This window comes from Accipiter gentilis, chromosome 9 (genome assembly GCF_929443795.1).
Source record: "Accipiter gentilis chromosome 9, bAccGen1.1, whole genome shotgun sequence".
In the NCBI taxonomy this organism is placed as follows: Eukaryota; Metazoa; Chordata; class Aves; order Accipitriformes; family Accipitridae; genus Astur; species Astur gentilis.
The window spans coordinates 28,080,283-28,092,436 of record NC_064888.1 but is presented as its reverse complement, the minus strand read 5'-3'; the positions used below and the strand labels follow the sequence as shown (position 1 = coordinate 28,092,436).

The 12,154-nt window shown below is 66.8% G+C and overlaps 3 protein-coding genes across 6 annotated transcripts; 2 read left to right on the top strand and 1 right to left on the bottom strand.

Annotated features, from left to right (window-relative positions):
* The first annotated feature begins 668 nt into the window (after window positions 1-668).
* ANKRD2 (ankyrin repeat domain 2) lies at window positions 669-3,915 on the top strand. 3 transcript variants are annotated; one of them, XM_049811245.1, is made up of 10 exons: window positions 669-1,436; window positions 1,508-1,666; window positions 1,786-1,899; window positions 1,981-2,142; window positions 2,331-2,438; window positions 2,595-2,693; window positions 2,926-3,024; window positions 3,162-3,260; window positions 3,549-3,647; window positions 3,736-3,915. In XM_049811245.1, the coding sequence occupies exons 3-10, from the start codon at window positions 1,831-1,833 to the stop codon at window positions 3,838-3,840; spliced, it is 840 nt and encodes a 279-aa protein (XP_049667202.1). In that variant the 5' UTR covers window positions 669-1,436; window positions 1,508-1,666; window positions 1,786-1,830; the 3' UTR covers window positions 3,841-3,915. The 3 variants fall into 3 exon arrangements, with proteins under 3 accessions (XP_049667202.1, XP_049667200.1, XP_049667201.1); XM_049811243.1 differs by lacking the exon at window positions 1,508-1,666; XM_049811244.1 differs by having other exon boundaries at window positions 1,508-1,899.
* Window positions 3,916-4,769: 854 nt separating this feature from the next.
* Window positions 4,770-8,158, top strand: HOGA1 (4-hydroxy-2-oxoglutarate aldolase 1). The gene is made up of 7 exons (XM_049810536.1): window positions 4,770-4,998; window positions 6,095-6,223; window positions 6,300-6,427; window positions 6,541-6,675; window positions 6,847-6,943; window positions 7,114-7,247; window positions 7,821-8,158. Exons 1-7 carry the CDS (start codon window positions 4,770-4,772, stop codon window positions 7,968-7,970), a joined length of 1,002 nt encoding a protein of 333 aa, XP_049666493.1. The 3' UTR covers window positions 7,971-8,158.
* A 183-nt stretch (window positions 8,159-8,341) lies between these two features.
* MORN4 (MORN repeat containing 4) lies at window positions 8,342-12,152 on the bottom strand. Of its 2 annotated transcripts, none has more exons than XM_049811122.1 (5): window positions 12,072-12,152; window positions 10,167-10,264; window positions 9,920-10,034; window positions 9,724-9,833; window positions 8,342-9,571 (listed from the first exon to the last, which is right to left on the bottom strand). In XM_049811122.1, exons 2-5 carry the CDS (start codon window positions 10,231-10,233, stop codon window positions 9,423-9,425), a joined length of 441 nt encoding a protein of 146 aa, XP_049667079.1. In that variant the 5' UTR covers window positions 10,234-10,264; window positions 12,072-12,152; the 3' UTR covers window positions 8,342-9,422. The 2 variants fall into 2 exon arrangements, with proteins under 2 accessions (XP_049667079.1, XP_049667077.1); XM_049811120.1 differs by having other exon boundaries at window positions 10,167-10,338; window positions 12,072-12,130.
* Window positions 12,153-12,154: the final 2 nt, after the last annotated feature.

The window sequence follows — 12,154 nt, the reverse complement described above, 5'->3', positions numbered from 1 at the left end:
CCATGGGAGGTCCCTGTGCCTGTCCTGCATCTGCTCTCATGTCAGGATGGGCACAGGGTGGTCAGGGAGAGCCCACGTGCCCCAGCTCTGCTCCCCAGTGCCACCCCGACCCCGTCCCACCAGCCCCAGCTCTTTGCCTGCCTGGACCCTTCCTCAGCACTGCTGGCATCATCCCATTACCATCCTGACTGCTTGCTAGTGTGGGGCCACTGCATGCCTTTCCTGGTGCTTCCCCTCCGAAGGTTTCAGCCTGTGTCTGCCCTGGGGCCAGGCAGGACAGTCCATGGAGGGGGGCAGTCCCAGGGCCACCTTTGTGGCCACTGTTGCCTGTCCTGGTGAAAATGATACCTTTCCACAGCCAGAGGCTGTGGCACCCATAGGACAGGGCACTCAAGGGTGGCCCTCGGAACTGCCCAGGAGGATGACAGTGGCATGTCCCCATCTGTCCTTCTGCCAGGTCCTGTGCTGGGGGCTGGTGCCCAGCGCATTAACTGTCCCGGCACAGGGCAGCGCTGGCCTCATCTTACAAAGGGGGAGAGCAAAGCCCGGGGCGGGGGGGGGGGGGGGGCTGAACAATGTTCTTGCTGCCGGGAATAGCTGCCGGCTCTGCCCGCCGGCCCCACGTGAGGCCAGCCCCACTGCCAGGCTGCCCGTGCATGGCAGGGGAGGTCGGGCAGCCACCGGGAGCCCTGGCAGGACTGCTCGGGACGCTCCGCACCTGAGATCATCCTCCAAAGCGGCTCAGAGGGACTGTGGCTTCTGGCATGACATGCTGCCTGCTGCTGGCTGAGAGGTTTGGGGAGGCCCCATCGCCTCCCTTTGGGATGGGCAGCAACCCCCTCCCCGGGTGCCAGGGAGCCTTGGGAGATGCGGGTGGGTGCTGTAGCATCTAGTTGCATGGGAATGGGGTGATGGGAGCCGTGGGGAGCATCATGGCTGCCCAGGGTGAGTAGTACACAGGACCCATGGAGTGACCCCGGACCATGTCCCTGCTCTGCTGAGCCTCTCTGGACCAGCTGCTGTGGGCTGTGTACACGCCAGCTCCCCACACCCAGCACAGGGGTCCTGGGCAGCCCCGGGGGGGGGGGGGGGCAGTGGGTCTCTTTAAGAGGGTGCCGGGCTGTGGAGGTGAGCCAGGGCCACCAGAAAGCAGCAGGGTGAGCTCATGGCAAAGCTGCCCCAGTCATGTGGAGCAGCCACAGCTGTTAGTGCCCTTGGGCCACGGGACGGAGGGGCTGGCGGCATAAAGCCCCGCGGCCAGCGGAGTCGCCGGCAGCACCGGGAGCCAGGGCTGGGCGCTCCCTGCCCGTGGTGGTGAGGAGGAGAAGCTGCATCTTGCACAGGGCTGTGCACCACAGGCAGACATGGAGCTGGAAGTGCAACGAGCCAAGGAGCTCATCGAGCAGAAGCTGGCGGAGGAGGAGGAGGAGGAGAAGGTGGGTCCATAGGGCAGGGGGACCTGCCCAGGCTGCGGCAGAGACCTGCCTTGCGCTGTGTCCATCCTTAGGGACTCGGATGTGAGGAGGCTCGCACCAACCCTGCCATCCCGGGGGATGCAGCAAGGTGGCCAAGGGCTCTCAGGGGCATCAGGTTCCCAACCTGAGAGTTCTTGCCCATGGGTCAGAGTTGAGCAGCAGGCAGGTGCCCAGCTTGCCAAGTAGGGCAGGTGGGCAAGCGCAAGACCAAGGGCTGCCCAGAGCCACCTCCACCAGCGGGCTGGGGACGGAGGTAGCGGGGCTGCTCCATGCCTGGCTGGGACCATGCAGCCCCCCCGTCCCCATGCAGCGACTCAGAGAGGATGGCGCATGGGAGCCGCCGGCCGTGGAACGGATGAACACACCCGAGCTGGAGGAGGAGAAACGCCGTGGCCCCAGGAACCGGGGCCTCGAGGCCGTCAAGGTGAGGGGAGTTGGGGCATGGGGGGGGGGGGGGGTGGCTGGGCACAGAGAAGTCAAATGGGGCGCCCTGTGTCCCCCCCAGGGCCAGGAGCGGGTGCGGAAGAGCTCAGTGGACCTGCGGCGGGAGATCATTGATGTGGGGAGCATCCAGCGCCTCATCGAGCTCCGCAAGCAGCGCCGGCAGCGCAGGGAGGAACGGGCAGCCACCCCCGAGCCCCCCCCACCGCCAGAGCCCCTGGAGATTGTATGTCTGGAGGGTCCCAGGGTGTGGGAGAGGGGCTGCTGGGACAGCGGCTGGAGCCCCCACAGGCCAGCCCCTGGCTCACCCTGCCAGCTGGGGACCTCCCTGGGGAAGCAGGGCAGGGGGCCCCTGTGTTGTGCCCTCTCCTGCACCCCTGCGATGCCCCAGCCCTGAGCCCGTCCCGCTGGCAGGAGGGTCCTGTGGAGCCGGAGACCTTCCTCCGAGCCGCCGTCCAGGGCAAGATGCCTGTCATCGAGAAGTTTCTGGCAGACGGTGGCTCCCCTGACACGTGTGATGAGGTAGCGTCCCCCCCGGCCATGGGCCACCCCCCACCTATGCCCTGCTGCCATGCCCCGCTGGTAGGGGCTGGGACCCCCAGGACGGGGCTGGGGTACACCCAGGCTGGGCCAGGGGTTGCTGGATCCATCTGCCAATGTGGTCCCTCATCCCCCCAGTTCCACCGCACGGCCCTGCACCGTTCCTCACTGGAGGGACACACGGACATCCTTCAGAAGCTGCTGGACAGCGGGGCCACTGTTGACTTCAGGGACCGGGTGAGGCCGGATCCTGCCCCCAGTTCCATGCTGGTCTGAGCCTCTGGGCATGGCACAGCTGGAGCAACAGCAGGGTTGGGGTCCCAAGAGCAGGGCAGTGCTGTCCCCACCTCCAAGGTAGCTGCTGGCAGGGCTCTGCCAGTTCAGCCAGGGCACGGGGACCAGCTGGGGTGGTGGAGGACAGACACAGGGTGGGAGTGTCCCATGCCATGACGTGGCCCTCTGTGCCCAGCTGGACTGCACCGCCATGCACTGGGCCTGCCGGGGTGGGCACCTGGATGCTGTCAAGCTGCTGCAGGACCACGGGGCAGACCTCAGCCTGAAGGACAAGGTGTGCAGGGCAGAGCCTGGGGGCACAGGGCTGTGCCAGGGGCATGGGCATGCCCCGAGGGTCCAGGGCTGGCCCTGTGTTGGGTTAGCAGGGGTGGGTGCTGATGCCCTCTGATGTCCATCTCCTTCCCCGTCAAGCTGCTCAGCACCCCCCTCCACGTGGCCACCCGGACCGGGCACCCTGACATTGTGGAGCACCTCATCCACTGTGGTGTGGACATCAACTCCCCAGACAGGGTGAGTGCTGTGGCTCCACAGCTAGCACTGGGGGGAAACACTGATCCCCCCTCCTTTGGCTGACTCCTCCAAGGGCTCCCAGCGCCTGCAGCAGGGCATGTCTGGATACACAGGCATCCCTGCCCCAGGGCGCTGGCAGCCACAGCCAGAGCTGGGGCAGGCACCGTCCCCCTTGTCCTTGTGGGGAGGTGGGTGTGCGGGGAGCTGGCGAGCAGTGCCGGGGACTGGCAGGGGGTCCCTGTCCCTGGAACTGGACCACAATCCCCAGCCAGGCTGCGTCTCTTGCAGGAAGGCGACACGGCGCTGCATGACGCCACACGGCTGAGCCGCTACAAGATCATCAAAATGCTGCTCCTGCACGGGGCCGACATGATGGCCAAGAACCAGGTGGGCAGGGGGGCCGGCACCAGGGCCATTTGCTGCCCCACCATGTCACGCCGCCCTGGCCCCAGCCTCTCTCTGCCCGCCCTTGCAGGCTGGCAAGACCCCGACAGACCTGGTGCAGCAGTGGCAGGTGGACACGCGCCAGGCACTGGAGACCAAGGAGCAGCCTCAGGGGGAGACGGAGGTCCCCGCGTGACGGTGCTGGGCAGGCACCGGGGACTGGGCTCTGCTCCAAGGAGCAGGATCCAGCTAAGACTTGTCCATGTCAATAAAAGCCAGCAAAGAGCAGCGTTCACCTCCAGGGGGCTGTGGGGCTGGGCAGCCTGTGCCAGGGGCGATGGGGCTGGGGAAGCTGGGTTATCCGGGGAACTGGGTTATCGGGCAGCATGGACGTGTCCTGCCTCCTAGCACATGGACTCAAGTGTCAGTGACACCATGGGGACAGGACACAAGTGGTTCTATGGTGGGAGTCCTCGCTGCGGGATGCCCTGCAGTGCTTCAAAGTCCCACCTGGGCAAGCTCAGGACAGAAAACTACATCGAGGGCAGCTCAACCCTGGTCCACACCGTGCTGGAGGCTGGGGTTACGCTGCAGAGCAGCAGTCATACCCCTGCCGGGCAGCCACTTTGCAGGGCTGGATGGCTGCTTGTTCTCCTGCCTTCTCCACTGAAGCCTTCCCCAGGGGGGATACGGTGGCCCCTTTGGAGGCTGGGTCACTTCTGCTGAGTGCAGTGCTCATTGCTCCTTACCCTGAAATGCTCCCACTCACGTGTTTACAGGAGACCCTACACCAACACCCAGAGCAGGCAAACCCTGCCCAGAGCCCTGGGACTCCCTGCAATGCCTGCTCCCTCCCTGGACCTGCAGCACGGCAGGTGGCAGAGGGATGGTTGCCAGGGCTGGCAATTGGAAGAGAAAGCACAGCTGAGGTGGCCAGGGCTCACCCGGAGGGGTGCTGAGCTCCTGCAGCCAGGTCCTGGAGGAGGGGAGAGCATTCTGAGCTCACCGGGTACAACCCCCCACATCGTCCACCCAGCCGGGTTGCAGGTCCCTCACGTGCCCCGTCAAACATTAACAGCCCCTCGACAGGGCAGGCGGCACGGCTGGCGGCAGCACCCAGCCACCATGGCGCTCAGCACCTGCCTTGTCTCACCCCTCCGGCCTGCCCTGGCAGCTCTGCGCTGGGCAGCCCCTGGGCAGCGCCGGGGGCTCAGCGCCCAGCCAGGACCAGTGCACACACTGAACCTCAGGGGCATATTCCCGCCCCTCACCACCCCCTTCTCGGCCACACAGGAGGTGGACTATGCCCAGCTGGAGGGAAACTTGTGCCGCTATGCCAGCATCCCCTTCCGAGGTAAGTGCTGCCCACCGCCCCACTCCATGCAGGCTCCTGCCACATCCCTGCCCACCACAGGGGCTGTGCAGCAGCGGACAGACAGCCTGCTGGCTTCCCAAGGGTGCTCGGCCTCCAGCTGGACTTTGCTCTGGGACTGGCAGCCCCTTGCGTGACCCATGGGGGGCCCTTTGCACGGCAAGTGCCCGGGCAGCCCAGGCACATGCGTGTGTCCTTGCACACCCCTGCACACTCCAGTGCATGCTTGCATGCACACTGCACACGTGTGCAGGCTTGCACACATCCTCCACATGTAGCTGCAGGCTTGCACCTCCCCTCTGCGCACTCGTGCACACTCACACAGATTCAGCGCCACGAGATGCCTATCTGTTGATTGCCCAGGATGGATTGCATGGGAGGAGACGAGCTGCAGGAAGAGGCTGGGGGTCACAGTGATGTGCCCTGGGGTCTCCCCTCTTCTGGCCAGGCTGTGAGTTCAGGGCTGTGGGGACCAGGACAGGAGAGGGCACACTGTGGGCTGCAGAGCCCTGTCTGGGTGCCCAGGGGCAAGGAAGGGAGAGAGGATGATGGGGACACCCAACCCTCCTGGCATCCTGGAGCCCTGGATGAGGCGGCAGAGCCTGGCAGTGCTGGGCTGGAGCTGGCCTGCCTGTGCCCTTAGTGCTAGCAGGGTCCCAGGGAAGGGGTCTGTGTGTCCTAGCCGGGGACAGGGCAGTACAGCCTGGCTGCGGGCACCAATAAATGCCTCGCTAGCAGTGCTGTGTGGGGCAGTTTCTGGGGTCGGAGGCATGCAGGGTGTGTTCGGCACACATGGTGCATGTACGGCACACATAAGGGTGCCTGGGTAAGGGATGGCACTGCCGGTGCTCAGGGCGGTGCAGGTGGGCACTGCCATCTGGGGGGCACATACCCCACATGTGCCGTTTGTAGGGGAGCCCAGGGCTTTGCGGGGCACCTGCAGGAGCCTCCTGGCCCAAGAGGCACTTGGGTGCCTGGTGTCCATCTCAGAGTGGGGTGTGGAGAGGGCAGGATCGGCAGCCCTGTGGACATCCTGCTCCTGTGCCAGAGCCCTGCCCTCCACATGCTTGTGTTTCAGGGCTGGTGGTGCTGGGCTCCAATGGGGAGTACCCCTACCTGGCACTCCGCGAGCGGCTGGAGCTGGTGAGCTGCGTGCGCCGGGCTCTGCCCAGGGACCGCCTGCTGCTGGCTGGCTCGGGCTGTGAATGTGAGTGCCTGCATGGGCAGTGTGGGGGCCATGTGTCACCCTCGGGGCATCCCTCACCCTTCTGCCTCCTCCCCAGCCACCCAGGCCACCATTGAGCTGACGGTCAGCATGGCAGAGGCGGGGGCTGATGTGGCACTGGTTGTGACACCCTGCTACTACCGGGGGGGCATGACGAGCGCTGCCCTGGTGCAGCACTACACAGAGGTGAGCCATGCCCAGTGCCCGCTGGCAGTCCCAGCTGGGGCAGCAGGATGGGGAGCATGTCCCACATGTCTCTGACCCACCCCAGCTGCTGAGCTCTGCCTGGCTGCCCGCAGGTTGCTGATGCATCCCCCATCCCTGTGGTGCTCTACAGCGTCCCTGCCAACACTGGCCTGGACCTGCCCCTGGAGGCTGTCCTCACCCTGGCTCAGCACCCCAACATCCTTGGGATCAAGGACAGCGGTGGGGATGTGAGTGGGGCAGGGTTTTCCCTGGGCTAGCTGCCACTAAACCTGGCCCCAAGATGGGAATGGGGAGCTGGGGCTTGCAGCCCTTCCCCGGATCCCGGGGGTGCCAGCAGGAGCCCTGCAGCAGGGGGACGGGGTGATGCCTGCCCCAGGGCACAGCATGTCTCTCCCCAGATCACTCGCATGGGGCTGATGGTTCACAAGACACGGCAGGAGGATTTCCAGGTGCTGGCGGGATCAGCTGGCTTCCTGCTGGCGAGCTACGCCCTGGGTAGGTGCTGCTGCCCCTGCCTGCCCAGGGACACGGGGTGCTGCCCTGGGGGCACTGGAGGGGACTGGGAGCTGGGCAGGGGGAGGCAGGCGAGGGGCAGCGATGCCCAGGAGTTGCTGGCAGGGTACAGCGTGCTGACCCAGCTGCCAACGTGCCCTGGTGTTCCCCAGGTGCCTGTGGGGGGGTCTGTGCCCTTGCAAACGTCCTGGGGGCCCCGCTGTGCCAGCTGGACAGCCTGTGCCGTGAGGGGCGCTGGCAGGAGGCCCGCAATCTGCAGCACCGGCTCATCGAGCCCAACCTGGCGGTGAGCAGGCAGCACCCCCCGGGATGCTGAGGGGTGGGGGTGCTGGACCATGGCGGAGCCGGGGGGTGGCAAAGGATGGAGGTCTCTGAGGCTGTGGGGGGTGGAGCGGTGGTCCAGGGGGAATAGGATGGCACAGCAACCGGCCAGCAAGCCAAGCCAGGCTGGGGTGGGAAATGCCAGCCCTACCGTGCCAGGAACAGTGTGTCCACTGGCGGCGGGCACCTGCCTGACCCCCCGCAGGAGCCTTGCTACCTATTTATAGGCAGTGATGGGGGGAAGAGCTGCTCCTACCCAGGCCCCCCACCCCACCGTGGGGTGGCTCGTCCCTGCTGCAAAAAGCCCACCATGCTACAGGGATGCTCCCCTGCGTGGCCATGCTCTGCCCCCCACCCCACGGTGGGCACTTCATGGGGGGGCTGAAGCCACCCTGCACCCTGCTCAGCCTTGCAGCCCCACATGGGGGAGGGCAGGAGTGATGGCGAGCAAGGAGCAGAGTCAGCAGGAGCTGGGTCCATGAAGCCTGTCACCCTGTCCCATGGGAGCCGGCAAGCCCCCACACCTTCTCTCCCACAGGTCACCCGCCGGTTTGGGATCCCGGGACTGAAGAAGGCCATGGAGTGGTTTGGCTACTATGGGGGTCCTTGCCGTGCACCCCTGGCCCCGCTGAGCTCCCCCCAGGTTGAGGAGCTGAGGGGCATCTTCAGTGCCAATGGCTGGTTGTGAGGGTTCCCCCACGCCCCTTCCCACACTGGGAAGGTGTGGGAGCCAGGGACCCTGGGAGCTGGGGCTGTGGTGGGGACACTGGGACGGGGCCAGGAGAAAGCCACCCATCTCACTCCTTCCTGCTGGACAGGGCTGCCCTGGGCAGAGCGGGTATGGGGGACACCCAGCACCCCCTGGCCACCCTTGCATCCGTGCCAGCCCCTGGGGTCCCGCCATCCCCGCCTGGGAAGGGATGGATCCCTGTGCCCTGAGCTGGGAATAAACCTGCTGCCCCCGCTCTGTCTGCAGTCCTGCCTGCGCAAGCAGCCCCCCACCCGGTCCCTGCTCCCTGCAAAAAGGACGCAGCCCGGGTGTTTGGCAACGTGGTTTACTCAGCTGAGGCCCATGCAGGCAGCAGCACAAGGCAGGGTCACGGCAAGGCACGGGACCGGTGCGGGCAGGGACTGGCAGGGAGGGCACAGCCCCTGCAGCCCACCACCGGGCTGCAAGGGCTGCCAGGACCCCCACGCCGCGGCCAGCCAGACCACACTGGGGGTGAAGGTGGGCACGCAGGGGGGAGATGAAGGATGTGTGCGGGGGGCAAGATGGGGACCTGTGTGCCCCCTGCCCACCCTGCCTGCCCCTTCACCATGCCCCTATCGCCACCCGCCCTGCCCAGCCCTGACACCCCATGCAGCCCTGCTCATGCCCCTCATCCCAGGCTCCGGCTGACCCTGCTTGCCATTGCTCCTGCCCTCCCCCAGCATGCAGTGGACATGGGCTAGGCTGGGCATCCCCCAGTCCCCCTTGGTGGGGATGATGCTGCAGATGTCCCCAAGGCAGCGGGTGGACTGGATTGGCACAGGGATGAGGGGAACACAGCCCACCAGCTGGTCCTGAGAGCAGGCTGGGTCCTCCGCAGGCACCATGTAGCCCTGGCCAGGGCACACAGGGGGATGGCCAGTCACCCAGAGCTGAGAGCACAGGCCATGGGGTGCCTGGGGTGCCCACCCTGCCTCAGAACCAGGGTAGCAAAGCGGGCCAGGAGCTGCCCCTCTGTGGGCACGTGGTCCAGCCAGCAGCCCCTGGCCAAGGCACCCTGGCAGTGGGGTCAGGGCCCAGCCCCAGCCCCTACACCCCTGCTCCATCCTCTGCAGCAGGCTAGCAGCCCTGGTGGTCCACAGCCTTCCTGGGGGGCAGAGGGGCCGAGCCCCGGCCACCCTGTCCCCTGCAGCTCTGGCAGGTGCCAGGGCTATAGCCAGAGAGAAGGCACCACGGCTGCCCTGGGGCACTTGGGTAGAGAGCGGAGGGCCCCGTCCTCCCCAGCGTTGGGGATTCAGCAGAGGGGAGCTTGGTGGGGACGGAGGGCAGGAGGGCACCCAGCAGTGCCACATCCCTGCTCCGGGGCCGGCGGGGCCAGCCAGTGCCCAGTGGGGGGGTCCCCGCTGCGGCAGGAGGGGACGCGGGGCACCGTCACGCTGTCAGGTTGTGGGCAGACTTGGAGGCACCCTGGGCCCTCTGGATGACGGCTGGGCACTTCTCCCGCCGCAGCAGCTTGTTGTTCTCAAAGAAGCCCTCGTTGCGGGGCACCCCGTGGGAGCCGTCAGGGAAGGTCAGGAGACCTGGGGAGGGAAGGGCTGGCAGTGAAGGGGCAGGGAGCAGCACCCACCGGGGCTGGGGCTGGAGGGACAGAGCAGGAGACACTGGACGGGGCTGCGCTGAACAGGGGCCGCGTGGGGCTGCGGCTGCCTGTACCGTGCTGCCGGGCACTCACCGAAGCCGTACACGCGCCCGCCTTTGAACTCGCCCTCAAAGGTCATGTTATCACAGCGGGTGAAGACGCCGACGCCATTGAACTTGCCCTGCACAAACTCCCCCTCGTACCTGCACAGGAGGAGCTCCTGAGGCAGCAGCTCCCCATGGCAAGTTGGGATGCCCAGGGGGAGTGTATGCAGGGGTGCCATGCTCACCTGGAGCCGTCAGAGAAGGTGAGGACACCACAGCCATGGAAGAGACCGTTCTCGAAGTGCCCCACGTAAGCGGTGCCGTCAGCAAACGTCAGCTGCCCGACACCGTGCCTGCGACCTAGGCAAGGGCAGAAATGGGCAGCACTGAACAGATGGAGGCAGGGACTACCCCGGCGTGGTGCTGTGCAGGCACGTGGGAGCTGCTGGGCCCCCGGCGCAGGCAGCACCATCCCCTCCTGCCCCGTCTCACCTTCCTTCCACTCGCCTCGGTACTCCTCCCCGTTGGAGTAGGTGAAGGAGCCTTTGGTGAGGGTCATGGTGACAGCCTCCGGCAGCGCAGGGCAAGAGCTGGCAGGGAGAAGTGCGGAAGGTGGCTGCTGGGCAGAGGGAGCAGCCCGGCTCACCCAGACCCCCTGCATCCCCTTGGCTCACGGAGAGGCACACGTCTGCCCTGGGGACAGCTCTGCTGGGGCACACTGCAGACGAGGAGGTGACCCCAGGAGAACGGCCACCCTGCCCTGCCTCTGAAACCCCAGCCGCCAGGTTCGGGTTGCTGCCCGCCCCACTGCAGGGCTCAGGGCGATGTGAGCCCATGGGGGTCACAGCCCCGTGAAACGTGAGTGAGCGGCAGGAAGAAGAGTGTGGCAGGAGCTGGCTGCCTCTGGCACAGCTCCCTGGTGGCAGGCTCAGGCCAGGGGCTGCCCTCAGCTCTGCTGAGGCAGTCCCACAAAGAAACAGGCATTTTGGAGAGGAAATGCTTGCTGGGTTGTGCTCTTCAGGGGAGGGAGCAGAGAGCTTGTGGGGCTTCCAGCTCCAGCATCAAGGATGGGCAGACCTGGGTCACACCCCGGGCATGGAGTGGCTGCTCCTCCTAAGAGGAACAGTGGAGAGAGGACCCTGGGGCTCCAGGGCTTTGCTTGGCTACCCAGGGTTTGCAAACCTGCCTGCTGACAGCGAGCAGCCCCCCGGAGGCCTGCACAACCCCAGAACCGCAGCCACGCAGCACAGCTCTCCCCAGCACACGTGGAAGTCACCAGCATGGAGACAGCCCCACAGGTGGGCTGGGTGCTGCCTCTCCAATGGCTCCTGGTGCGGCTCAGGCAGTGCCTGTGGCAGGAAGGGCCTCCCCGCTTCCAAAGGGGGTACCTCTGCTCACACGGGGCTGCGCGTCCCTGGAGAGATGGGTGCTGAGCCACGCTACCCAGCTAGGCACAGCACCCGGGAGCACAGCAGGGAGCTTGCAAGGGCTTTGTGTCCAGAGGAGATATGGCCCTCAGCCAAGCCAGCAGCGACTGAACAGTGCTCTCTGCTGATGGCAGAGACCAGGGGCTCAGCACAGGCTGCCCAGCGTGCAGCTTGCCCAGCACCTCTCGGGAGGCCTCCAGCAGTGCCAGCAGGAGGAGAGGGTGCTGCCAGGGGCTGTTAACGCCTGCTGCAGGGGAGGGGTCCCTCCACCAGCATGGCCTGCGCCTGGACCTGTGACTTCATCTGGCGGACGGGCAGCATTTGCCCTATGAGCAACCCAGCCTGCCCAGCAGCTGGATGTTCCCCCACTGGCACCCACCCACACCAAAGCCCTGCACACGCCGCACCCACAGCAAGCAGGGGTGATGCATGCAGCACAGCCCGAGCCACGCACATCTCCAGCTCTGAGCCCACGACCTACCCAGGCCGCACACCCACGGGCTGGAGCCACGCACGGGGGGCGAGGGGTGCACGACCCAGGTGGGCCACACACCCCCAGGCCATGCATGCGCACCCTGCCCGTGCCATGCACCCAGGGGGACACACGCACACCCCACCTGGGCAGCGTGCCCAGAGGTGGCAACTGCACCCACAGCTGACACATGCATGCCCCACTGTATCGACGCCCCACCGGGTCCATGCACCCGCGGCTGCTGCGCCCGCGGGCGATGCATGCACGCCCCACCGGGTCCGTGCACCCACGGGGGATGCAGGCACGCCCCACCGGGTCCATGCGCCCACGGGCAATGCAGGCACGCCCCACCGGGTCCATGCACCCACGGCTGATGCGCCCACAGGCGCTGCAGGCACGCCCCACCGGGACACGCGTGGGGACGGCCGCAGGCCCGGTGCCTGCCCAGGGGCGGTGCGGGCGGGCCGGGCGGCGCAGGGACCCGCGGTCCGCGCTCACCTGGCTCCGCGCTCGCCGCCCGCACCGCTCCCCACCGGGGTCCCGCCGAGGGGCGGTGGCGGGGGCACCTCCCCTGCCAGGCT

Excerpts from the sequence above, each read along its gene's own strand:
- ANKRD2 (XM_049811243.1), top strand. The coding sequence starts at position 1,365 with ATGGAGCTGGAAGTGCAACGAGCCAAGGAGCTCATCGAGCAGAAGCTG. Across the intron at positions 2,143-2,330 it reads CGCCAGAGCCCCTGGAGATT|GAGGGTCCTGTGGAGCCGGA; the intron begins GTATGTCTGGAG and ends TCCCGCTGGCAG. Across the intron at positions 3,648-3,735 it reads ACATGATGGCCAAGAACCAG|GCTGGCAAGACCCCGACAGA; the intron begins GTGGGCAGGGGG and ends CCGCCCTTGCAG.
- HOGA1 (XM_049810536.1), top strand. The coding sequence starts at position 4,770 with ATGGCGCTCAGCACCTGCCTTGTCTCACCCCTCCGGCCTGCCCTGGCA. Across the intron at positions 4,999-6,094 it reads TGCCAGCATCCCCTTCCGAG|GGCTGGTGGTGCTGGGCTCC; the intron begins GTAAGTGCTGCC and ends CTTGTGTTTCAG. Across the intron at positions 6,428-6,540 it reads TGGTGCAGCACTACACAGAG|GTTGCTGATGCATCCCCCAT; the intron begins GTGAGCCATGCC and ends GGCTGCCCGCAG.
- MORN4 (XM_049811120.1), bottom strand. The coding sequence starts at position 10,335 with ATGCAGGGGGTCTGGGTGAGCCGGGCTGCTCCCTCTGCCCAGCAGCCA. Across the intron at positions 10,035-10,166 it reads CCGAGGCGAGTGGAAGGAAG|GTCGCAGGCACGGTGTCGGG; the intron begins GTGAGACGGGGC and ends GCCCTTGCCTAG. Across the intron at positions 9,834-9,919 it reads ACCTTCTCTGACGGCTCCAG|GTACGAGGGGGAGTTTGTGC; the intron begins GTGAGCATGGCA and ends CCTCCTGTGCAG.